The sequence below is a fragment of the Plectrocnemia conspersa genome, unplaced genomic scaffold (genome assembly GCF_051122295.1).
Source record: "Plectrocnemia conspersa isolate PC_06_02 unplaced genomic scaffold, ASM5112229v1 ptg000004l, whole genome shotgun sequence".
NCBI classification, from domain to species: domain Eukaryota; kingdom Metazoa; phylum Arthropoda; class Insecta; order Trichoptera; family Polycentropodidae; genus Plectrocnemia; species Plectrocnemia conspersa.
The window spans coordinates 8,283,869-8,311,685 of NW_028277168.1; the positions used below are offsets into that span (position 1 = coordinate 8,283,869).

A 27,817-nucleotide genomic window follows, 5' to 3' on the forward strand; every position below is an offset into this window, starting at 1 on the left:
TTTTAGTTTTAACCTATTTTTCAATTTTGTTATTTATTATTATACAATTGCACAAATTACATGAATATTTTGGTGAAGTTTTTAAAAAGATGGGCTAATTAAGTTTGCGAATCTATGATTTAGACTCTAAATTTTAGAGCAACATATAATTTCACTAGTACCTGTCAGATAAATTATATTTTCACAATTACAAATATATTTCAATATGATATAACTAAAAAGAAATAAGTTTAAGTTATATCACAACATAACTTCACATGTAACATTAAAATATTTACTTTGGTTATAAACAATCATTGAAATAATAAAAAAAAAATATGTTTGGTATTTTATTTAAAAAAATTTGAGTAAAATTAAAATCAACTATATCTTTAAAATGTTAAAATTTATATTAGCGTAGCAAAAATGTAAATTCTGTATATATCAACACCTAAAAATATTATGAATATGTATATATACATTGGTCATGAATATATTTTAATATATATTGTTTTAAAACAATATAATAAAATATATTCATGGTTTGTTCAGCTTATAGTTGTTTTGCATGAATGTATGCTCTGATACAGTTACTAAGATGTTCAACTTTTTTAATCTAATAGATCGAATATATTTGAATTAATTATATATTTTATTATTCTTAGTGAAATTTCTAACAATTTAATTTATTCAGTTTATGTAAAAGAAATGCTTTTTAAGTAATACAAATAAATAGAGTAGTTCAAACTCTCTCACTAAATAAATAATCAATTAGCTAAAAACATTGTTGAATTTTATTTATTTCGATATTATTGAATCATATATTTTATACATTTCAATTGTCTAATTGTTTTACTTCACTACTGTATATAAATTGCTATTTTCTACTGCACGTGTTCTAATAAATGATCCATAAACTATTTATAACAATATTCGACTTCCTTTTGTTCCGATGACAATGCATTTTTTTATAATATCATTATAGTATTTATCCTTGTGATAATCCTACGTTTCCTCTTCAATTTTCAACGCTAAGAGTATAATAAAAAAAATTATCGTGACACATGTCTTAAATATGAGAAGATGGCGTGAGCGGTCTTCGTAATTTCATTCTTTCATAACTCGTATCAATTATGTTTTTTATTTTTGACTTGAGATGGAATTATCTATACCCTCTGGCTGTGTTGTGATCTTGAAATAAACTTTTACCTACTTACCTAAAAATTTTGTATCACAAAAAATAATATACAGTAAAACACGATTCATTGGATTATAAGTAAAACACACAATTTTTTAGACAAGTTTCATGTATTAAAAACGAAAGTTAAACATGTATTATACACAAATAAATAAATAAAAATGCAAAACTTGTACAAAAAAAACATATATTAGCAAAATTTATAATTAATAACATACTCAATACATAGTGTTTTTCCTTCGATACATGAAAATATAATACATATTTAATTTATCTTCTCCTCTCATAAAACACATGCATTGATCAAAATAAATTATAATTTACATCCGTTTACAATACTACTAAAAAGGAAGCTCATAGTTGACGTTTGATACAAAAATATCAACATAGCAATAGTATGTTTTTTTTAAGTTATTATTAAATATATTTAAATAAATAAATATACAATATATTACATAGCAAAAATAACATTGTGATTTAACATTTAAAAAATAGTTATATACATGCAATAATTAACTATGTGATCTATTTGGTTGAATAGATTTCGTTCTTTGGATCACAACGTTATATTTTAATTGTTCAAAATGGTACTTATATATATAGTAATATATAATCAAAATAAACTTTCAATAAAAAAACAAAGCCTTCCTATTCACAATTATACGATTTAGATAAATTCACCTTTCTTTCTCGACGTTGAGAATAGATGACTGATATAAAACATCATTACACATAAATGTCTCATAATTATGAAAACGATATATTATATATAAAAAAAGCTCTCGTAAAACACAAATATAATTTCCTCTTCAATAAAGCTTCTAAAATTGTTATTTTTTCATTTGAAAGAATACATTGTTGAATTTCAATCGGTAACTCGTAAAACAATAAATAGGTTCAGTTAAAAAATCTTGGCAAGTTCATTGTCGTCTTTTCAAACGTAAAAATATAAACATTAAATAGCGCGATATCGAATTAAGTCGATTTTCAATTAAAATGCAAACGATTACAATATATAAAATAACACTAATACAGAAGAAATCAGACGATGATATCGATTAAATGGCACTGCGTCATTTTCGTTGCATTTAAAACATTTTCTGGACGATTGAAACACATCTTAGTCAAAAGTGAAACTTAAAAACAATACTTATATGATAATACGATATTGGCATGCCTCATGTATTTTGTACACTTCAGTCTCTTGACTTAATCATATACATTATATAACGAAAAAAAATAAAGAAACATTATCAATGACACAATCTTTAAAAGAAAAACGCTTGGAATGTTATATTAATATGTCGCATTTGATAAAAAAAATGATCGTTGTTAATAAATCACTCTCTCTCTATATATTTTATATATGAATATAATTTTTTGATGGAAGCTCTAAAAAAGTTTATATATCTATGTACAATTTGTTGTGTTAAAATGTAAATCTATGGGTCAACGTTATACATGCCACACTATGGCACTGATTGTTCCATTATAAATTAAGGTCTATTAAGTTCATTTGGATTTTTGTATTGATTCAGGGACTGGTATTGACGCGGGCATGCAATATCCTGAATACGTTCTTATAGAGTCTTCAGCGTACGTTTTTCCAGGCAGAACGCCTATTGAAGTGTGCCGTCTGGGACACGTGAACGATCTTGGGCATTGGCACAAGACGCTGGTGTTGACTTCTTCAAAGACGTCTTGCCTCTTGCGAACGGTGAACATTCTGCACGGTTCCTTCCTTGAACATCTCAATCTCTGTAATGATTAAAAAATATGACGTTAGAGACATCTGTTGTAGAAAATTAAAATTACGTATTAAATTACTACATAAGTTATTTTTTGATAATTAATGACAACCATTTAATATAAAAAATATATTTAAAATTAGTAATTTAATATTTCTAGTAAAACAATATAGGCAGTGCTTTTATAGATTATATGGATTATTTTAATACAATTATTTAAAGTAAGGTCATATTTGTATTATATTTTATTATATTATTTGAATATATGTGAAATATTTGAGGTTATGTTATGCATAATGTTGGCAATTATCCTAAGAAATTTAGTCTTTTCAAATACTTCATTGGACATAATACTACTATAAAATATCATATTATAAAAATACAGATTAATTTTTAAATATTTAAATAGCTATGTCAGTGGAAGCAAAATTGCATTATTAAGTCATATTCACTCAAAAGTATTGTTAGCCAATTTTTTTTTTATAATTTTATATATGGTCGCTTTAGACATACATATATATTTAATTAATTATATTTTATTAATAATATTTATCAATGTTTTAAACCAATAACTTACATTTTGCGGCGAGCATGCGAAGGAGTACTGGTATCCAACATGTCCGCTAGATGTCTCAAACGTTTGCTTGTTCTGCAAGTACGTGACCGAGTTCTTGGGACAGTGGCAATGTACTATTTGCTCCGTGGCGTTAGCCTGAGGGTTCGAGATCAGGGTCCAAGTGGGGTCCCTGAAGTATCTGCACTTGGGCAGCTTCTTCAACGGCTCGCACAGCTTGTAGTGCCTCGTTCTATCTATCAGCGTGTGTCCGTCGTCAGTTGCCAAATTGCTGCAATAACAGAGCGGAAATTGAATAATAATTTTCGAGATTGTTATTACGACACACGTGTGCTTGTGTTTAGGATGTGGATTGGAAAGAAAAAATAAATATAATGACACGCACCTCTTGCACGCGTGATGGCCGGCACACCGGCACTGTCTCTCGATCCAAGGCTGGTTCTCGTCGTACATGTCCACTTTATTGCACACTGCTCTCGGACTGCACACAGGAAGATCTTCTTCTGAAGTCTGAAAGATAAAATAATATGTAAATTAATAAGTGTTGATTTTTTGCGCTTGCAACTCTACAATGCCTTTGAATTATTTTCATTTATTAAAGTCGGTTTGTATTTGGAGCATGGAGCATAATCAAGTTTTTTAAGTAATTCAAATGCGTATCACCAAATATGAACTATTTTAATTTATTGAAATATACATTTTCTTTTTTTTTCCTCTAGTTTCATGTACATAAATTGATTCCTATGATTATCACATGAAAGACTTGGGTTCAAAACACTGTGGTCCAATTAATTTATTCACAACAATTAATCTTTTTCTATTATTTATATATCACTTATATCCGTTCCATATGTTGGGACCACTACCTGAAAAAAACGCCCAATAATGCAATAACAAGAGAAAAAAAATTGCTCTATCCTTTTAATTAGTATATAATTAATTGTTCACTATTGTAATACACACAACGCCAATGATTTTAAACATATTTTTATTATTACTTTGATATATAAAACACTAATTTACGATTATGATTACTTACATATTTACATACTTAATGCTCAGTTATATTTGTCTATCGTATGATATTTTTCGAAGCAATATTCCATATAAAGATATGATTTTCGATCACGTTTTAAAAAATCTCTTCTTTACTTTTCTTTGCATAATGCTTTTTTTCCATAATATAGATATTTACTATATAAGAATAGTACATATTTAATAAGTCAAGTCTTTCACGCAATTACTATAATATTAGTTTTTGTTTTTTTGACTTTTTCTGTCAGACATAATCGTACTACATAAATATAATTTTTGGAAAAATAAATTATCTGCTTTTTTGATTTTCTTCATCCATTTTCAATAAATGTATACTTTGAAAACAATTAAAAAAATCGATAGACTCCTAAAATCCTTCTGGTCTGATTCATTGCCTAAGAAAAATGACCGTCTTAAAATGTCATCGCTACTATTTACATTTACTTGCATTGAAATAATCCATTAACATTTCTTTCTGATTCATAATCGTCAATAAATAAATGTTTACGATTTAAATTCATCGGCAAGATCTCACTAAATATTATCAATTTCACTATCGGAAATATTTGCCTTAGTTTCTTGATTATATTCTTTGCATAATAACGCAAATGTTTTTTGTCAAATAAGTTATCATCGTCAGACACATTATAATCGTAAATAAATATCGTTTCGTCAACACTACTATTGATTTTATAAATTTCTTTATTGGCACGGTCGGTTGTATTTAAAAACAGTTGTTTATTTTATTTAAAGAAAATATATGTATGTACGTAAATTTAAAAACAAATTTTTTAGATTAAGAACCATAGATAACAATTCACATTTTGACAATAGCCCAGTACCCAGCCGGCACAGATTGATCAATAAATGATTTCCAAAATTTACGAAAAATTTTAAAACGACTGGGCATCACCAAATCTTTTTACCGTAATATATTAATTAAAGTATCCCTGAGCTACTAACGAAATAAAATATTAGAAATGTTATCATCAAGTCACTCAAAAATACTTTAAAAAATAGAAATAATATATTATTCTTTGGACTTCTAAAGGTTAATGTGTGTGTGCTAAAAAAAATTAAAAAAACGGATCCGCAAAGAGGTTTTTGTCAACTATCCTTTATAAATAATTAGCCTAATAATCTAGAATAAAATAATAATTTTAAGAAACTGAAAATGTTGTAAATTGAGGTTAGGTACTTAACCGTTTCAATGCCGCGCAAGACTTTTGTCGCTCAATGCGGTCATGACGCTAGTGCGGCGCGAGACTTTTTTCTCTCTCGCAAGAAACTCGTTACCGAGCGTTCCCACTGCGACTGCGCCGACACGATTTTATTGCTTTTGACGTGAATTTTTGACTTCTGAGAAGTGATATTTGTTTTTGCGTCCTCCTATTGACCAAAATTCGGTTTGATTATACTTTGATCAATACTCTCATATTAGAAGTCTGAAGTAAAATCTTACTTTTAGAACATAGTGTAATATCCAAGTACAGATAAACTATGGAGCAATATGGAAGATTCTTCTTCTGCTTATTTTCCCATGAGAGATGAGTTGGCTTAATTTGTATTTTGGACACTTAACCAAATGAAAGTTCTAAAACTATAACTATTTTTGGAATATTATTAAATTAGGTTTGGGTTTGAACAGCAAATGGACGTTTCGCAACTGTAAAATTGAGTTTCATCGACATTTTAGAGCAGCATATAATTTTACTAGCGCTCTCAGTTAAATTATATGTTCGCTAGTGCTATTTAACAGGAAATTGCTTCTGTATTTATGTAAGGTTAACCTTCAGAAAAGGATTCGTTTCAGAGATTCATAAGGTGTTGTACCTAATCTTTAATGCACAGACAATTCGTTTTATGGAACATTTATTTTATATATTGCACATTTAAAATATATATTTACTGGTTTAAATGTATTTGGACTTCATATAACTTTACTAAAAAATACACATTCACTGTAACATTTGTACATCGCATGTAAATAAATAATGATAAGTATGTAAATGTATGATTACTACATATGGAAAAGTTGAAATCATATAATTTTACTAGCACCTGCCATATAAATTATATTTTAGTAAAAATATATATTTACCGGTGAAAATATATTCAGATATGATTTCACTGAAATAATTTAATTTCTGGATAGATTCAACTGTTTTTAGATTTTCTTTTTGGTTTAAAATCAGAGACGTATTTTTAGTTTTTTTTATGGTAAGGGAAAAAGTTGGTCAGTCAGTGATAGTTTTTTAATATTTCAATTTTATTTAAATTCATAGTATTTAATTAAATGAAATACATTTTGCTAGCCAAAAAGGAAGATTCTTGATCTTAATAAACTCGACTCCCTCTCTTGTTATTATGCATAACGAACTAAACTCGAGTGGCAAATTCTTATCCAAAAGTTATGTCTTCACCGCAAAAAGAATCGTTTACTGTCGAGAAAAATCATTGGCTCAGTTGGGGAGAAAGTACTGCAAAACACACTTCTTGTATTGCAAGACATTTCTCGTTAATCAAGTCAAAATTTATTAAATTAAAATATTTTATTTCTTAACACTCGTAAACCGAGTTTTCACTGTATACTTAAAAATAATCATGCGTTTTGTTTATTTTAGTTATGTTTTGAAGGACTATAGCTTTCGCCTCTGTATTGCTAGTTACGATTTAATAAAAAATTGTTAAATCAAATTAAAGTTGCAAAAATGAAAATGTTAAGCACCGCTGACCGTTGACCACGCACTGTCGTGCACACACATAACGCGCAAGACAAACAAACCTAAAAACTTGTTTGTATAGAACCTGCGACCACATCTGGTGAAAAAAATAAAATAAAACATACAACCGAACCGACTCATTGAACGCTGCTCAAATATCGCTTCGGAAATTAATTTTTCGAACCGCCCCGAGGCGAGCACACGAACAAGAGACACACGCGGTTTTACATTTACACCGGGAGCCGACCTCAAACCGCTGAAATCAATCTTCATCCATTCGATCCTTCGTAATATAATGATATTAATAATAAGATAATCTCCTTTCGAGAGACGCGAGTTGCAAAAATGATACCGGCGATTTTGATTGCGATCGAGGAAACGACGCTCGTAATAAAATAATTATAATTATCGTAAGCCGCCGGGACATTTCTGGAGCTCGTTTGATTTATATTACGAACGTGCTAATAAAATACGGCTAGAATCAATTATACCACCGTGACGGCGATTAAGCGTCAGTAATAATCGATTGAAACTAGAAAATGTGTAAATGCATTTTAAGTGACATCGATGCGCGAAAGCGCGAAACCCTAAGTCAATATCAAACTGGCGAAAATACGTATTATATAAGTAGCCAAAATGACTATTAACTTATACATTGTAATACTCGCGACCAATATGTAGTAATATACAGATAGAATATGTAGAATAGTAAAGCCAAATATATAATTTACATCAAGGATATGTTTAACTACATAGTCAACATGTTTTTCTATTTGCCTGTGTTTTTTATATTGTAACTGTGTCATACATGCCATTATTTAAAAAATATCGTTAGCTATTTCTAATGAGATATGGTGCTTCAAATTTAAAATATCTCACTTTTTTGTCAAACATTTATATTATCATCTTCACTTTGTTTTAAATTATGAAAATTCAGATCAATTTCCAAATGTCTAAATAAAATGTGTATTAAATTATGAAAACTTTCATACGTATATAATTATTATGTATATATATTCTTATATTAATTACATTTAGTTTTGGAATTAATTGTAGTTTTGTTGTTAAAAATCGGAGATAAAAAAATACATACAATTACATATCCATCTATTATTAATGATTTATATTATTATCCCACTGTTAATAATATCTATGTAAGTATTTAACTATCAAAACTTATATACATATTTATATCAGAGATGTCCACATTTCATGATATTTTAATTATGTATGCAGAAATGTAAAGCACACAAGTAGCTGTAAAAACTGCATTTTAAAATCAAAGATTCGTCATGTTTTAAATAAAAAAACATACTGTTAAAATTATTTATCTTAACCCTAATAAACACAATCAAATATATACCATTACTATTTGAAGTTAAATTATTTCTATGACGCCACTAGTTGTTATTTCGATTATATTTTTGTTTTCTCAAAACAAGAAAGGCTTAGTGAAGTTAGTGTTGTTATTAGATAATTTAACATCAATTGAGCAAAAAAAGATATTTTAAACCCAAATAAAACAATTAATCATATAATAAAAAATATGAATTCTGTGATTATTATGCAAACGAAAATTGCGCACAGCAAAAATTCTGATCATAGATGATCAATACAGTGAAATCTTACGGGACCGAATTTTTTTTCGTATTTTGAATGTAAAGAAGATGATATATTTTTATTTTATTTTAAATTACCATATTACTACAGCATCAAAATAACTTGCTAATAAAATGTATTTAAAGTTTAATTTACATACAAATTTATATTTTCAATTAGAAAAAAATTAACATGGTTTCTGTAAAATTATAAAAAATTAATCTATGGCTAACTTAATTTTACACTAAATAGATTTGTCTATTTTTTCAATAAAAAGGTTATTGAAATGCGCCATCCTTGTATATTTTAATGATTTACTGAAAATAAGTACATATTGATCCTCCAGAAATTAAATTAGGGACTCGATTTGAAAGTTTAATAATGTTTTTGTCAAGTTTTAACTAAAATATAATAAGTAACTATTCATTGAATGCAAAATTTTTAAACTCAAATAAAAACAATCGTATTTTATTGTATGTAGTTGCGTTTTTGACGCCACTGTATTAAAATAATACAAGTTTAGTAAAGCTAGTTTCTTATAAAAGTAATATTTTTTTCGATTTACTTAAAAGTAAGTACTTTGATATCAAGTCTAGACGTTAGACTTGTGAGGAAATACTTACACTGATAATAAAAACTAATACATATTAAATCAGCTCTGAACAAATATGTCTAATATTATTAAATGTCAACGTTCAACTTATAAATATAGATACACTACCAAAAAAAAAAAGTAATATTTTGTATCTATTATATGGTTATTATTACTATAGATATATAAGTTTTTTTAATATAGTATATTGACTTTTACAATAAGCTAACACGTTTCTCGTTTTAATCATCATAAATTTAATATTTGTATCGTACTCCATGACAGTTTTAAATCGAAACGATGCAAATCAATGGTTGAGTGCCTACATACTACATTCCCACTCATACATAATAAATATGTATATATATACGACGGAAGACCGCGCTCTCGAGCAAAACCCTTTTATGATGTTAAACACAAGTATGGAGGAGCACTTGTGCTCAATGCGAAGAATGGAGGATGTCTCAAGTCTGAGAGATAAAAAGATGGAACGGACGGAAGGGGGACGAGTCTCAATGAGCCTCGAGGAGAGGAAGCGAGCACTTTTGAATAATAATAATATTTTTAATAATAATAATAATGTAAATAAACGACGCAAAACCCGCATAGGTGAAATTTGAATGGACCTGGATGCGGGTCATGCAATACAGATTTTTTCCTGAAGGAGACAACGTACGTGTCCGATTACGTGTCCGGGATGTTTCACCCTTTAAGCGAAAATCTCACGAAGCAAACCGAAACGGCTAAGGCGGTGGTAATGAGAGAACAAGCAAGACAACGAAGAGGAGGGACGCCGTTTCATTATTTGAATCCCATTCACCTGTCCACCAGCATCCGGTGGACCAATCCCGGCGACTGACCACGGCCGTGTCGTGTCACGACTCTCCCGAGTTTATTTATTTTTTTATTTGGCATTGATTGCACAACAAAAAAAGTCGTATAAAGCAAATGCTTATTAGGTTTAGGATTGCGCGAATTTTCCCGTTATAATAATAAATATAATCAGATAAAATATATATTTATTACGCTCGAATTTTGTACAGTATGAAGTAGACATTTTAACATTTATATTCAGATAAATAAAGATCAAAGTACTAAATTTTAGCATCATGCTAATTTTTTTAGCGTTTTTGTTAAGTGTTCTAACGTTCTAATTCAACTTTAGATATTTCAAAATTACAAGAAATAATTTGATTTGTAAATCCGATCTTTCAGAAAAATCTGATTTAAAGGACTAGCCTTAAATATTTTCGTTTGCTATATATTTCTGTATATATAATAATTAAAAAATATATTATTTATATCTGATCTTGATTCTTGATGCCAGTCTTTCCCATCTGATTTTTTAAATATCTTATGTGAACTACATGAACGCGGAAATGTTTACTTATCCCATCTTATACATCGCAATATCCTCCATTGTCATGGTATTGAATTCGCGCATTGTTTGCGCGTCCAAGAGTCAGCCCTTTGTTGGGGTATTTATTGCGTGCGTCCTACTTGTTTGACCCAAAAGGGCGCAATGCACCGGGAAGTTCCTCGCAACCAAAGGAGAAGTGAAGAAGGAGATTACGAAAAAAAATATTGAAAGGAAAAAAACGGGAGAGGATGCAAGGTGTTGGCTAACCCGAAACATACGCTCCCGTAGCGTGGGAAACGGACCAGGAGCCCGAAGGGCTAACGGAACAGGGGCACTTTCGCCGGAAGCTGAGAAAAAATGCGGATTTCTTCAGCGTGGTGCTGTTGCTGCTGTGCCAACGAACCGGGGAAAGCTCTACGATTGATGTGCAGCGGAATGAATTATTTATTTATTTTTTGTGCGTGAAGCGTGCGTGGGAAGAAGGGTTGGTCGGATGGAAGAAGGCGACCAGATGACGACGAACCGTATGGTTCATATAGAAATTGAAACTTCGTATCTGATATCAGATATTCTCGGATCGAGATAAACATGTAATGTTCAATTAAATACAACGAAGTAGTTTATTTATGAACATTTTCAATTCTTTGACACAAAGTATCATAAACAAAAATCAATCAAATTTATTTTCGGTATAAATATTTTTCATGATTTTGATTCTGATGTGGAAGAAAACTCTTTCTTTCACAATAAATTCAATATCTTTAAGACGATGTTTACAAAGTATATGATACCATTGATTTTTCAATATTTTTGCTAAAATTGTTAGTTTGATTCTATATTTTTATAGACAGAAATTTAATAAATAATAAATATATGCATATACGTTTTAGGAAATATGAATTATTTTATTTAATTATATTTTTATTAGCTAAGCTATTTTTTAATTTTAATATATATATTTTGCTTATTCAATATAGCGATCTTCCAGATCTTGTTTAAAATTAAATTATAGGCAATGTTTGTTTTAACTAAAATATTAATAATAAATTACTATTTGATTGATATATTTATTGTTAAAAAAATTAAATAAATACTCATTGGAGAGTCGACAGCCCTAAAAGCATATACGTCGAAACTCGGCAGAAAAAATAGAGCACAGGTGTGTTGGGCTTTGTGTGAAGGTCTCGACTTAATCTTGACTGAGACGAAAGAAGGAAAAAAAAGACAAAATCACAACCGGACATCCGGACTGATCCTTTATTTCTTAAATATGCGCATATTATGGACCTTTTCATGGGCAGGTATACGCGCACATTGTATGGTGATTTTTGTATGGAAAAACAGTTTTTATGTAAATAATACTTTCGGTACACAATCGTCTTCCGCCGATTTCCACCTCCGCTGCTCCTTTTTATTATGTTATTTATTATTTGTTTGTTTATTATCGACCGGGAGGCATAAATCACTATGCAACCGGAAGAAGTATAACGATAATTTTGTCAACTTTACAGTTGACTTTGTCCGTATTGATATTATTTATTTGTGCGCGCGATTATTTATTATTATATAAATGTAGATTGCGACCGGTCGTCGTCCATTAGTCGAAAGGGAAAAGGAAGTGGGACAAAAAGTTGCATTAAAAGGAAATAAAGACGGCGGGAATGCCACCGGAAAAAGGAGCATGTCCGAAGATTTCTGAGAACGCCATGGCAACATAATAAGATCGTTTCCGTTTCGCAGGCGGACATTATTTATAAATAATTGGCTAAAATTGTCGACGCGATGCGATTGTGTGGATCGGATTGAAAGACGAGAAACGCTATCGCAATTCCATCGTAAACTTGTAATATAATATCTTTGTGTAAAATTATAAAATATAATACTTAAATTATACATAGTTTTGCAGAATATTTTAATTGAATTGCATTTTATGTATTTTAAATTGTATTTTAATACAAATTAAGTACAGCGCATATAAATACATGTTTATGAGTATAAAGAGTGCTGAATATATAACTTTATATGTTTCATAATATTAAGTTTCTTAAATGTTTTATCTTGTATTAAAAATTATATTTTTTCTAATAGTAAAATTCTTCTTAGAAAAGAAAATTTGAAAATTGGAATCTAATAAGATCAGTTTTTCCCTAAGCTATAATATTTTGAAAGCTTTTACTTTTAAATGTGTTTAAAAATTTAGTTTTAAATATTTAAAAATTTTCAATACAAAAGTTTTATATTATAGTTTTTAGTTTTTCAACAATAAACTGCAGTTTATAGATACATAAAGTAAATGGATAGTTTAATTGAAATTTTAATGGCAATTGCGTAATGTAAATATCTTTTCTACTAAACATGTGATCTGTCAAAAGAATCATTAAAGAATAAAAAAGCATTCTGCTTAAAAATATTTTTATTTAATCTAAAAACAGATCATTTAAAATATATTTTTTTATTTATTAACACGAAATATTATTATTTGGGCATTTAAAAGTGTCCTGATGGTAATATTTGCGCAATGATATGTTTTTCTTTGCAGAAAATAAATATTAGAAAAAATATTTTACTCAATATTATAAATACAAGTTAAACAATCACTTACAGTGCTCATTAATAACCGAAACTTTAAAATTCTGTTGCGATTACATATCAATAATTAATTTTATTTATTTATATCAAAGTAAATCATAATTTTTTAGAAAAATAGGAAAAAAACGTATTCTATTCTGCACTATTTTTACTATAAAAATATTTATAATGTGTCTAAAAACAGTTGATTTATCAATATGTGTTAAATATAATCACAACATATTTATGCAGTGTAGATTGGCACTAATACATTTTTTTATTATTATTATTATTATATCTTCCGTTGTAACTTGAAAAGCGTAAGCCCAATGCATTACAACGGGGTATATCTGTTTCAACTAAGTAAATCAATTAGATATAATAAATACATACAAGTAATTATTAACCACCAGACTAAAAGTCTGGGAATTGGTGACATCTATATTAATGACTATAAATTATTTTGTGTAATATATATATAATTTATAACTAATAAATGTCACTACAGCTGGGGCCAGTTTTTTTTAAATAAAATTAGAGTGGCACTGCCGGAGCTCGAGCCCGCAACCTTAGATTTACTAGTCTGAGTCGTTACGGACTACGCAATTCCGTCCGTAATTTTTTTATTTTATATTAAAAATAACAATCACTGATAATAAATTTTAGTTATATTTATATTGACTTATCAGAATTGAAGTAAATATTTTTTTAGAAAAGGAAAGAGAAAATAAACATACGTATATTTTTATCTAAATACAGTTTATTAAAATAAGATATTTAAGCAATAGATTAAATATTGATACTAGGGCATTTAAAAGTAGCCTGAGTGTAATATTTGTGCAATGCAAATAAAGATCCTTTCTTTATGTAAAAAAAATAATTGATATTTTTTTTCAAACGTTCACTAGTAAAAATAATTTAGTATGTAAACTTAATAATATTTATATAAACTTAAGAGATTGAGTTAATTATTTTTAGAAAAAATCGAATCGCATAAAAATATATATGCATATATTAAAAAAAAGTTCGTTATTTGTTAATAAGTTTACATCATTTTTGGGTGTAATATATTTTAATATTAAGTACCTAACCTTGATATATAGTATTTTTATTTTCTTAAAATTATTATCTTAGTCTAGATTATTTGGCTAATTATATACAGAGAAAAATTTGACAAAAAGCTCTTTGCGGATCTGTTTTTTTAATTTAAATTTTTTTTAAATAGTTAACAATTCATCATAAAATATTTTAAATACAATTTTAATTTATAAACAATTAACATTTTTTACAATTATGATATTGGTGGTTTATGTTTTCTTCTGTAAAAATCATTAAACAATGTATTTTTAAGCTCATAAAAATAAAAGTTGAACAACCACTGACCGCACCGCGCTCATGAATGGAGCGTCAGCTATCTTTGTATGAATGAACGTAGTAAAACTAGTATGGCATTGCCGCGCCATATAAGGCAAAACCCGGTTGTAAACTACAGCATGTCCGTTGCCTACATGTCCAAAAATAATTTATTTACAACCTAATAAACGCGAACCGCCCTTGCCGCGAACCAAACAACAAATCCAAGGCTTTTTATTCGTTCATTATCATTTTTTACTTCGTTCAAATGCGCATTTAGGAATATTTCCTCCCGATCGCGAGGCCACCGACTATTTAAATTTTCATGTCATTCGCAGGCTTGTGTCATAATGTAACATCGTAAATGACAGTCGATCAGTTTTGTCTCTTCTAGAGCGTCTTTTTATAATCGAGCTCAGGTTTAGCGGATGCTCGGTTGCTAGACGACATTTCAACCTACCGTTTAATTTTAACGGCTAGGTGCCGCTTCATGACCCCTTCTCGGACATGTGTGTTTGTGTGCGTATTGTACACACACAAGTCTGGTGGGAATGATGGGTTGGGAGGTTTTGTGATTTTCTAGAACTTGGAAATGTGGATTCTATGAATTCATCCGTTGGCCTATGATGAACCATCCCGTTAAACGATTTTCAGGCAGAGAATACTGTGCTTTAGAAATAATATATTATTTAAACATTTAGGGAAATTTTACTACTTCAAATAAAAAATATCACATTTCTATGAATGAATGAATGAATAGATTGATCAAATTCTTGGAATATAACGCAAACTAATATTATTCAATAAACATGTTTATAATATAGATTATTAATTTATTTAAATATGTTTCAGTTTTACTATATCGGGCTGTTTTTGAAATGCCCCACTTATCTTTTTATTGCATATCTAAATATATTAACTATGTCTTAGCCTAGAATCCATACTAGATTTTTGCTTAATATAAACTATCTAAAACATCTTTATATACATTTTACGTATGGAATTAAAATTTATATGAATTTAATTTTGATAATAAGATCTTTAAATTGAGGTTTAGTTATGTTTGGTAATAAAAAAAAATTACTGTGCCTGAATTTAAATAGTTTAAACTCATATATATTTTATATTAAGCTATTGAATGCTCAGTGATGGTACATAAAAAATATAAATCATTTGTACTATATTTTCGAAATTTATTTTATTTTGGTTATGATATCTATAGTCCGTCCAAGATATGAACGCTCATTGCTACAGTATTGGTGAGAGAATATAATAGGGTGACTGTGTGAAATTTAACGTTCAATTAATTTTTCCTATTTTAATTTAATTTGTTGTAGATAATGTAAAATCACTTTCTTACTTACTTTATTTATTTATATACATATTTAACTCAAAAACATGATAGCAGTTTTGGAATCACTCTCCAGGTTGAATATCTGTTATAGAATATTGCAGGAATTGTTCTATTGATTACAAAATAACACAACGTGACAATAATTTAAAATAAAAATATAACATATTATAATTTTTAATTCAATTTCCAACGTATTACCCTTAAAACGGCCCTGATTTAGTACTGGTAACGTTCTCCTATCGGTGTAAACAAATTCGCGGAAAACTGTATATGTATGCATGCATGCGTACACGCACTCTTGTTTCCAACACAACGATGATGAGCGTTAACATCTTGGACGGACTATACATATAACTGACATTGAAACTAATATTAATGGACTTTAAATATTTTTTAATAACTTATCACGTCGTAAATACAAATTTATATTAATATAGATTTAGTCTTTTCATTTCTTATTTTATATGTCTAAAAATGAAAGTAATATTTCTGTAAATTAAATGGTTTAAACTCAACAATTATTAATATGCTTTAAAAGATATGATACATAATAAAATATATATGATATAAAAGAAAAATCTGATTACTATTAAAAATAATAGAAATTCAGTTTTTTAATACTTTTATGAACTTTTTTTGGACATGTCGTTGTTAGATTTTAACTTATAAAGCAAATTTTATTGTACTTCAATTCAAAGCTTCAAATTAAACAGATTATTAATACGAAATTATGTCAATAGAGAAGTTATTATTTTATATATTATAATATATATATATATATATATATATATATATATATATATATATATATATATATATATATATATATAAAAATATAATTTTCCAATAACAGCATTCTATTTATCTAAACACAAGTTTTAATTCTAACCTTAATGTCATTGTTTGATTGTAACCCAACTATTCATTTTATAATTAAACATATTTAAATGTTTTAAACTCAACAATTTATAATTGAAAACTATTTCGCTGCCTAATAAAATCCACTATATATTAAAAAGTAAGATGCGATATGTTAAAAAATGATAAAAATTAAGTTGTTTGTAACACTTATTTTGGACATGTCTTCATTTGATGTTAATCTAATGGTAGTAATACATACATGTGTTTAAAAAAAAGTAAGCTTACTAGATTTATTTTAATAAGAAATTTAAACGTGGCATTTTAAGTAATGCACATCTTTTTCATTTGATTTTATACTAGTTTTAATTGATTACTATTATATCTGTAATGAACGTGAATAAGTTGACAAATCAAAAAAAAAAATTTAGAGTAGCGGTTTTGAGTTTTGCCATTTTGTGAAAAATACATATACTTTTGTGATGTTTTGCTAATTTATAACAAAGTTTTTGTTTAACGATGTTTTAGATCAGTGATACTGGGTTAAATTACCCCAAAATATAGTTAATGTTAAGCACTATTTTATATTGGTGGTACTCGGGTAATTTATCTTAAAAAAATTAAAAAAAAAACAATTTAAAGGCTTAACATTTTGTTGAAAATACGTGAATTTTTTTTTTTTGTTTGACGATATTTTCGATCGGTGGTTAAAAAGTCAAAGTAAATTACACCTAAATGGGTAAAAAAATTAGAATTGTGAAAGCAAAAAATTTAATTAACGTATAAATATTTGTACTATCAATTTAGAAGCAGTTATAATTTTTTTGCAATATTAAATTTTGCTGATAGATTGCCAGAGGCACTTCTTGAACTTCGTTCCAACAATGAAGTGCACATTGAATTTGTGAACATAGCATATTTGTCATCTTTTTGTATGTCAAGAGCTGCACGAGGAAGCGATAAAAAGCCTCTGCTGCAACTTATCTAAATAAGCAAGGTTTTTCTACTCTAATAAACATAAAACATTGAACCCCGAAGATTTGACTTAAAAAAAAATATTTTATGTTTTTGTATCAAACATGAAACAATATAATTTTTCAAAAAGCTTAAATTTAAGAATTTATTATTACAGTAAGCATTATTTTTATAGGTCAACTCGAGGAGGTTATATTAGTTTAAATAAATATATTTTGAGGTAATCGCTGAAAATAATTAAATGATACATAGTTATAAAAGTTGTTTAACATTTTTAAGCTTATTTATTTAGATTTCATGCATCTCGAATTGTCAACTTATTCATGCTTATCAAGTAGTAAAAATACATATTTATTAATAATATTATATATTCAATTAAATACTTTATCAAATTTTCAGGTGAGAGGAAAAAATATGAGTTACGTTTCCGATTATTTATTTCTTAACAAAGATTTTTATTTGTGTAGTTGCTAGAACTGTTTATTCTAAATAAATCTATATACTTAGAAGTTTGCTAAAAAAAATATGTCCTTGTCCCAATCTATATTATAATTTCTCGATTTATTCATTCACGTTCATTATAAAGGAGCTTTAGATATGAAGTGATTTCAGATTCAATCCGCATCGATATCTTATGTCATTACAGTGCTCCAGCGGAGGGACGACACGCGTCCGGAATCCCGAATCTTTTTATTATTTATTTTATTATACCGAAGTATGAGGTGTACTTATATGTGCATTGATAAAGCACGCGCGTGTTTCATGGATTTTCATTGGCGCAGCAGCACATGCACAGCATTACTATTATTTATCGCCGAGAGAGAACGATATGACTCGTGTATTGAATGTAATCGAGACTAATTGCAAACAGCTGGTGTTTTTAATCCGATCACGTAGGTGTTGACGCCCAGAGGGCAGGCGTCACACGGGCTTCCTGCTCGGTACGAGAGAAATGAAATACACGAGTATTTGACGCCATTTTCTATTAAAAAATAATCCAATCGTGATATGCGAATACACGTAGAAAGCACAATTTTAATGATGCATTAAATCTAAAAAAAATATTTGTAATATGTATGCATATATTATTATTTGCTTAAGTTGTGGTTCAGAAGTGTTTCAGTATCCTTATAGAAAAAAATGTCAAAGATATTGATTTCTTGACTTCTATAGGGAATGTTTATCACACAATAATTAACACCTCTATATACAGAATTTCCCTTTTAATTGCCACTATTTCATTTTTTACTGATACTATGTGCATATTTGAGAATATCAATTATTTTGACTGATCAATGCAATGCTTCTATTATTATTTTTATGACTGTTTACTGCTTATTAAAATAGGTTAAAATGCACTTAATTATTCATTATTGTAGTTTATATAAAACTTATGTGTATTATTTGCATTCCATTGAGAATATTAATTAGTGCAACGATACGGATAAAAGGTCATCTAAGAAAGTATTTTCATTTTACAAAAGTTAAAATTAAATTAATTGAAAACTGTTTCAGTTTTTATAAATAATGTATGTTATTCATTGCAATGAAAAAATGTCAGAAGAATACATTAATTGCTGTCACGATAAAATTTATTTTATACGAAAGGAAATGTGATTTTTTTCTTGGCATTCTATCAATCCACTAAGAATACATATATTTATGTGTGTATATTCCAAGTATTTAAATAGCAAATAGTGCACATGTTGACCACATGACCGCTGTATAGAATCCCACAGATTTACTTCGTGGAACGACAAACGATAGAACGAAATTCCGGAAATCGTTTTTTTTTTTAGCTTCCACGCAGGAAATCGATATTAATAACATCTTGAATTGGACCAGTTTTCTTCGATTCGAATTTCGCGCATTGCTCGGCTACGATAGTCTTTCTTAATCGATCCGAAAAAAATAAAAGCAGAAGGAAAAACGAATTTTTCGTCACGCACGAAATGACGGCGCACGCTCAGGTGTTCGACAGCTTCACAAAGGGTCCTTAAGAAAATAATACAAAAAAACCTGTGTAGGTGCTGTGCGGTTTGACGATCTGTGGCCGTTTATCGCCGACCGCATCTTGTAAATCGAGAATGTAGATGGATAGATAGGAACACTAGAATTTTCCACAAACTCAATCAATTCCCTTCTCGGTCAATTGTTCTTAGAAAACAAACTCGAACGTCCAATCAAGTACAATTGATTGGGCCGACCGAAAAAATTACTAAGAACTTTATTAATTACAGCAAAAAGCGTGCTCAATTGGACGTCATCGTTGTGAGATCATCGCGGAATGTTTGTGATCAAAATTCTAAAAAAATGTGTATCACACATGTTAAAAAAAAAAACAGATTTAATGCGATATTAATAAGAATTCTAGTGCTAATCTACGATTTTCACGTCGACTTCCCGTAATGACTTTCACATCCCGTATTTTGTATATTTGTCTGTAATTACGGTTTCTATTCCGTTACTCTATCGATATTACCAAGAAGTGCGTTTTTATAAGGCAATTTATATAATATACAAATATTTTCATATAATATCGTATTTAGGTAGATAGAAGTATATTTTTTATATCATACATCTTACTGCCATATTTGATTAGGAAATCAAAACATTCTGAAAAACAATAAGCAGCTTTCTTTACTTTGATTTAAGGTTTAAGCGATAATTATTATTCCGATCGTTTACAACAAATCTTCCTAATATTATATATTATAAGGATAAATATCAAGGTTAATAAACTAAACACGCGCTGGAATAATGTGATACGCATATTGTGACGCATTAAAATTTAAAGAACTATTTTTATGAGAAACTAATCAATAAAATAATAAAATGCTATATACTACGTATGTATATATAAAAATAAATATGATTTTTCTTGCCTTTATTTTATTCAATATAAATAATTAAAGCAACTGGTTTATTAAAATACAGGATATAAATTCGACTGGCGCATTTAAAAATAGCCTAATAAAATAATATTATATACTTACTATTATTAAATGAAAATTATATAGAGCACTTTTGGTACGCTGTAGAAGCTTTTCCTAAAAATTTTTAAGCATTTCTTCAGATTAAAAAATTGTGTTGGGCTACTTTCAAATGCGCCACTTTTTTATCATATATTTTCAACTCAAATTAGGTTGCTTAACAGTAAAGATAAATTATTTATTTATTTTAATACTGTATAATTCGATTCATTTGTGTTGAAAATATGGTATAAAAATCTGAGTGGCGCATTTAAAAGTAGCTTCTGAATTCTTGAATAACTCTTTCGAAAAAGTCTATAAAACTGTTTCTAATTCAGTTTTAATTTTTTTTTTATTCTATTTTCTTTATGTATATATTACATATTTATACAAAAAATATGCTTTTTAATATTTCTGTATGTCCGTGATTATTTAGAGAACGTATTAAATAATATATATATGCAATTTATATTTATCTGAGATAAACTATCTATAAAGCTACCACTTTACAACATTGAACATGCATTTTTAACTGATTTTTTCAGACATTTACAGATTAAAAAATATATTTTTATATTTTTCAACTCAATATTTATATACTTTATTTTTAGTACAGATCAGATTTGATCAATTGTGTAAATACATATTTTTGGGACCATTTAATTTAATAAAATGCTTTTCAAAATAAGCTTATAAATTGTTAATGGTGCAATTAAAAGTAGCCTAATTATACTTAATCTGAATTATTGCATCTTACAGAAATGTTCTAACCTTTATTATATACAGAGAGTATTATTATATTTTTAACGTTTGAACGTACTATTTTTTTTTTAAAAGCTACAACCTTCATTAAAATCCTACAAAATTCCTTTAATGCAGTATTACACAATGTTTCTCTTCTTTATGTAGTACATTTTTATACATGGAATATACATTTTGATATGTCTGTATGTCTGTAATTATTTAAAGAACGTATTACTTAGCTTTTTTAATTGTAGTGTATATTTATCTAAGATAGTTAAAATTAGCTATAAAGCTACTACTTCACGACATTGAGAAATTGAGTAATTATAAAAATATTATTACACCTGCATTTTCAACACAATATTAAGCTATTTATAAATGCTCCACTCAAGATTAATATACCTTATTTTTAACACAGATCAGATTTAATCAATTGTAAAAATACATATTTTTAAAATCATTTTATTGAAAAATAAAGTATAAAAATGCTAATGGCGCATTTAAAAGTAGCTTTTTTCAGAATAGTTTTCAGTCTTTATTAAATTCCTACAAAACTGTTTTCAATTTTTTTTTAATACATATAAGATATTCTCTATGAGCTGTATTATCTCATTATTAGAGAATTTTCAATATCAGATATGAACGACGACCTAGCTCGATTTTAATTAATCATCACGATATTTATCCGTGAGACCAGGAACATCTGGGCAAACCTAATCTGTGAGATTCGATCGGAGTTATAATTATATAATAATTACTAATTCTGATCTTCCAGACACGATATAAGTGCATATGAATTCGAACCCAGGTCTTTTAGGTTAATAGTCAGAGACTTATACCACTCATATAATTTATTATTGATTCCATTTGTCTTTTCTACATATTACATATTTATACAAAGACGTTGCTTTTTCATGTATGTGATTATTTATAGAACGTATTTTATAATATTATTTATTACTTATATTTTTCAATTGTAGTGTATATTTATCTATGATAGTTAAAACTAGCTATAAAACTAGTTTTATAAAAATTATAAAAATGTAGCCTGCATTTTTAACTAATTTTTCAGACATTAAAAAAAAAATATAAATATAAGGCTACTTTTAAATTTGCGATTCAAGATATTTATACTTAATTTTAAACACAGATTAGACTCGATTAATTATAAAAATAAACTTAAACCGTTTTAAAACTACCTGATATAATCCATTTAATAATATGCTATAAAAATGCTAGTGGCGAATGTAAAAGTAGCATCATAAATAAAAATATTTCTTTCATAAAAACCCTTATTCGATTATATTTAAACGTCTTACAAAAAAATATGTTTTCTTATGTGTCTGTATGTCTGTGGTATTTTTTATAACGAATTACCATATTATTACGCAGTTTTCTCCGTTGTATTATATATGTATGTATGTACATATATATAAGACAGTTAATATATAAAGTGTGAACTTAATTAAGCTTAGACCGATTTCATGAACTCTTCGATTTTATGAGCTTTAGTTCACTTTTTCACTCAAGTTGTATTCTTAATTATTCGTGTGCCTTTCTGACCTTTGGGCAAACCTCTTTGGAGGCATCGATGTCGTCCGACCGTTCATCACGGATGAAGGCCGTTCTTGGAACAACACTTGGCTCGTGTGCAACGTGATCGTTTGGCAAATAAGGCGCCATAAAACCACTATATGCCAAGCGCGAACGAGGGGCTCGTCAGCCCATACAAATCGACCAGCCCTTGACCATGGGAACCATCAGCGTGAGACAAGACAAGAGTACCAACGGATGCAGCTCTTCAATATTATCGATCGTTATTCTATTCCAATAGTGTTTTAAATTCCTCGTATCATTCATATCACGATATGACTTTAACCGCATTCATTCATTCATATCAATTTATGCATAAACACCATAGTTTTAATTTTAATGATTCACACACTGTTTTCATTGTGTTCGCGCGTTTTCGCAATCAATGACTGATTTATTAAATGATATTAATTTATTTTTGTCGTGTTGCATATAATTCAATTAAAATAATTCAGTATATCGATAGAAATCTTGTAACATGTTATATTGTAATGAATATTATATATTATAATATATATACATATATATAGTTTTTCATATGTGAGCGTTCTTATTGTATTATAAGTTCTTTGATAAAAAAATCCATAATATTATTCAGGCAATTATTTTTTGATATGTTGTGTCTAGAGTTTTTCTCATATTTATAAAGGTACAAAGTTGATTTTTTTATCATAATTATAATCATGTTGCAATTCTCAAAAAAATACATGTTATATGATTTATTCATATAATATTTATCTCTGTAAATAACGATTATGCAACATACGATCTTTATAAAAATAATAATAAGGACAAATTAGCACATCATTTTATATACGAGTATGAACTAGTTTCTTATAACTTTATATCAAAAATGTAATACAGTAAGTCCTAATGTGATTAATTAATTCTGAAGGTTTTCGTTTAAGTCTAAAAATAAATGATACAAATACAACATACTATACATAATACTCGTAATTTGTATGGCTTGCATTGTAATCATTTTCTTGAATTCTTACATTAATGCAAAACAAGCAATAACATCATTAACTGCTTTTGATACTTTCACAAATCATTATTTAGCATCTTCTTAGTTTTTTTGCGTTTAGAATTTTCATTGAAAACTAAATTCTATTCTTCCAGATTTAGATCTAATTTGCTAAAAACATTGTCAACTTCTTTAATTTTCTAATGTCGATCAGCAATCCAGATAAACGCTGATTTGTGAGAAAAGTCTTACACATATTTCACCTTGATCCATTGATTATATCTAGAGGAAGGAACATTATTATATTCACATTGAGAATGACTTACCTGCATTATCAACTAAAATACAATATTAAATGGTTGGCTGGTTATTATATTCTTGCATAAAATAATAATGAAACCATTCCTTAAAATATTCTTAATTCAAAAAATGCTCTTCGATTAGATTGATATATAAGAGGTAGCAATGTTTTGGAAATTTTATTTAAGACCCTTAAGTTTTCGCTGTGCTAAAATATAATTAATTTGATTTTGCAATCCCCAGAAGCAGGGACGTCATTTAAATTATTTTAGGATGAGGGGGCAATAGTTGTCATTTTTTAATATATAGCATTCATATTACGTCTCTTATAATAATATTAAACATTAAATGAGGAACATATAAAACAAATTTTGCCCAATAAGAGAGCGCAAAAAACAATTATCCGTTCACGAAAGTCAAAAATCCACGTCAAAAGCAATAAAATCGTGCCGTCGTAATGAAAACGCTCGGTTATATAGCGTTCTTATATTAATATTATAAATTAAATGAGGAACGTATAAACCGAATTTTGACCAAAATTCGGGTTGAATACACTTTAACCAATACTTTAATATCAGAATTATCTAGTAGTATTGGTAAGAATGGCAATATATTTTTAAAACATAGTGTAATATCCAAGTACAGATAAACTATATTGCAATATGCGATTCTTCTTCTGCTTATTTACCATGAGAGATAGACTAAATTTGTATTTTAGACTTAACCTAATGAAAGTTCTAAAACTATAATTATTTTTAGAATATCATTAGGTTAAGTTTGGGTTTGATCAGAAAATGGACGTTTCGCAACTGTCAAATTGAGTTTCATATACATTTTAAAAAAACATATAATTTTACTAGCGCATATCAGTTAATGTATATTTTCGCTAATATAAATATATATCTACTGCTGAAAATATATTTAGACTTTACTAGCTTTTTGAATATCGTTAGGTTAGGTTTGGGTTTAAACAGCAAATGGACGATTCGCAACTATCAAATTGAGCTTCATAGACATTTTATAAAATCATACGATTTTAAAAGCGCATATACTTTAAAGTATATTTTCGCTATTATAAATATATATATCTAGTGCTAGAAATGTATTTGGAATTCACTAGTGAAAATATAACTTCACTGAAAAATACACATTCACTGTAACATTTATATATCACATGTAAATAAATAATGATTTGTTGAAGTTGAATCATATAATATTACTAGCACCTGCTAGATAAATTATATTTTCACTAGTAAAAATATATATCTACCGGTGAATATGTATTCTGATATGATTTCACTGAAATGACATATTTAAAAAAAATATAGTTTTTGTGTAAAAGTTCAGAGGTCGTTTTTTCAATATTCCGATTTTATTAAGATCAATAGTATTGCATTTAATGACATACGTTTTTCTGCCAAAATTAAAGAGGGAAAAATACCCCCCCTGCCCGTTCCTCAATGACGTCCTTGTCCAAAAGTGTTAGCCTATCTTTAGATACTCTTAAATCTTTGCCAGATTTAGATATGTATTACTGATCTAGTATTTTATTTATCTTATTCTCTTCTCTTATCCAAGCTCAATGCTACTTGCACAACAATACAAAGCGCAGCGAATTAAAAAGTATTATTTTTTTATATTAGTATGAATTTACTAAATCAAGTACTCAAGTATAATCTTAGCGCAATATTGCACATAAAGCACGAATCACACACTGTCTTATAAATAATCAAATTAACTGTTACTTTACAAGTGAAAAAATAATCATTTCGTAAAAATTACTTTAAATATTATTTATGATAATTTATATTTCTAGAACTGAACTTTTAAATTATTAAGTTTGTTCTATATGTCAATGAAAAATATAATAAATCATGAAAATTTAATCAAAAAATATTTTAACTTATTAGAAGAGAAAATGAATTATAATATGAATCAAGTTTAAGATTAAATCTTTATGGCAAAAATATTTTGCACAGAGTAATTGATTGTTGTAAAAAAGTTTTTACATACATATTAAAAAGAGACAATATATTATATTATTATGTTTACATAAGCTTTTAGTAAAAAATCATACTTTTTTACAGTAGTATATTTATCATAAACGATACAAATCACATATATTTGCTGATGTTTTTTTTTTACATAAATTAATGTTTTTTTTTTATAGAACACCGATATGCAATAATAATATATTTCTCGCAGTCAATTCGCAGCGAAAGCTCTCTATTTGCTTGATGCGATTTTTTACCTCGCTAGAATCTCATCTCATACTTCGCTAATTGCTCCTCTGAATGACATCATTTTTTCGTTCATCTTCATCATCGTCTCTCTCGTGTACATCTCCAAGATTATCGCACACCAGATCAAGATCGGGCTCAATCGCCGAGCGATCGTGTGCGTGTCGTACAGGCATCTAACTTCTCACTCTGCTCCCGATCGCTCCGTCTCCCTCTACGAAATTCATTCACGCTTCTGCGTTCATTGATAAATTTCTGGCGCGTAAAATCGTCGTACACGATTTGGCACCGCGTTTCCCCTTTTTTCATCAACAGACACTCGAAAAGCATCTTTGTTTCTTTTACTTTTTATGTTATTATTTAACACTTTTTCATCTGCGTCGCGTTGCGTAGAGAAAAAGGTGCGGTCATCTCGAGTCAACGGTTCGATTCCCCCGTCTCGTTTTACGGTTGATTTCAGAACAATGTTATCTTTGTGTTTGTGTGTGATATCGAATTCGTTTCCGCTGCGAGTTATATGACCCATATAAATTTTAATTATTAAAACGTAAGATGGATTAACGAGTGATTCACGACTTTGACGGGTCAAGGGTTAATGGTTAAACGCTTTAAATGATTTAAATGACACTCACCCCCGATTGATAGATGGTCTTGAATTGCTGCTGTTGCTGCTGGTGATGCTGCGCCTTCTTCAGAGCTCCTCTGTCGGATCTTCTGATTAGTGAGACGGGAGCCCTGTGGACCTCTCCCTCTTGGAAGATCTCCAGTGGAAGACGAAGAGCGATGGCCGCGGAGGCCACGTGAAAGATCACCAAAGTCCACAACATTTTTATGTGACAATACTGTCGATAATGTATATAATTGTCTCGTCTATCGGTCAATTCGACCGATCGATATGTTTCGATTGATTCGGATCGCGAAAAACTCCGTCCGATCGACGATCGTGCGTGAGGAGGGAGAGAAAGAGAGAGATAAAGATTGAACGAACAGCTCTCGCCACGACGGCCGAACGTCGACTGATATTCGGTGGTGTTGGCGTGGAGCTAATTTCAAGAGTTGGGGTGGGGGCAGGTAGATCTTCAGGT

General features: G+C 28.5%; 2 protein-coding genes across 2 annotated transcripts in view; one reads left to right on the top strand and one right to left on the bottom strand.

Annotated features, from left to right (window-relative positions):
* The window catches only part of LOC148235816 (elongation factor-like GTPase 1), a 177,028-nt gene that overhangs the window by 125,851 nt on the left and 23,360 nt on the right, over positions 1-27,817 (top strand). The window lies entirely within an intron of this gene.
* aos (protein argos) lies at positions 1,889-27,744 on the bottom strand. Its single transcript, XM_088184107.1, has 4 exons — positions 27,365-27,744; positions 3,885-4,009; positions 3,503-3,770; positions 1,889-2,935 (listed from the first exon to the last, which is right to left on the bottom strand). The coding sequence occupies exons 1-4, from the start codon at positions 27,557-27,559 to the stop codon at positions 2,690-2,692; spliced, it is 834 nt and encodes a 277-aa protein (XP_088040233.1). The 5' UTR covers positions 27,560-27,744; the 3' UTR covers positions 1,889-2,689.

Excerpts from the sequence above, each read along its gene's own strand:
- aos (XM_088184107.1), bottom strand. The coding sequence starts at position 27,559 with ATGTTGTGGACTTTGGTGATCTTTCACGTGGCCTCCGCGGCCATCGCT. Across the intron at positions 4,010-27,364 it reads AGACCATCTATCAATCGGGG|ACTTCAGAAGAAGATCTTCC; the intron begins GTGAGTGTCATT and ends TTTATCTTTCAG. Across the intron at positions 2,936-3,502 it reads TCGCATGCTCGCCGCAAAAT|AGATTGAGATGTTCAAGGAA; the intron begins GTAAGTTATTGG and ends TAATCATTACAG.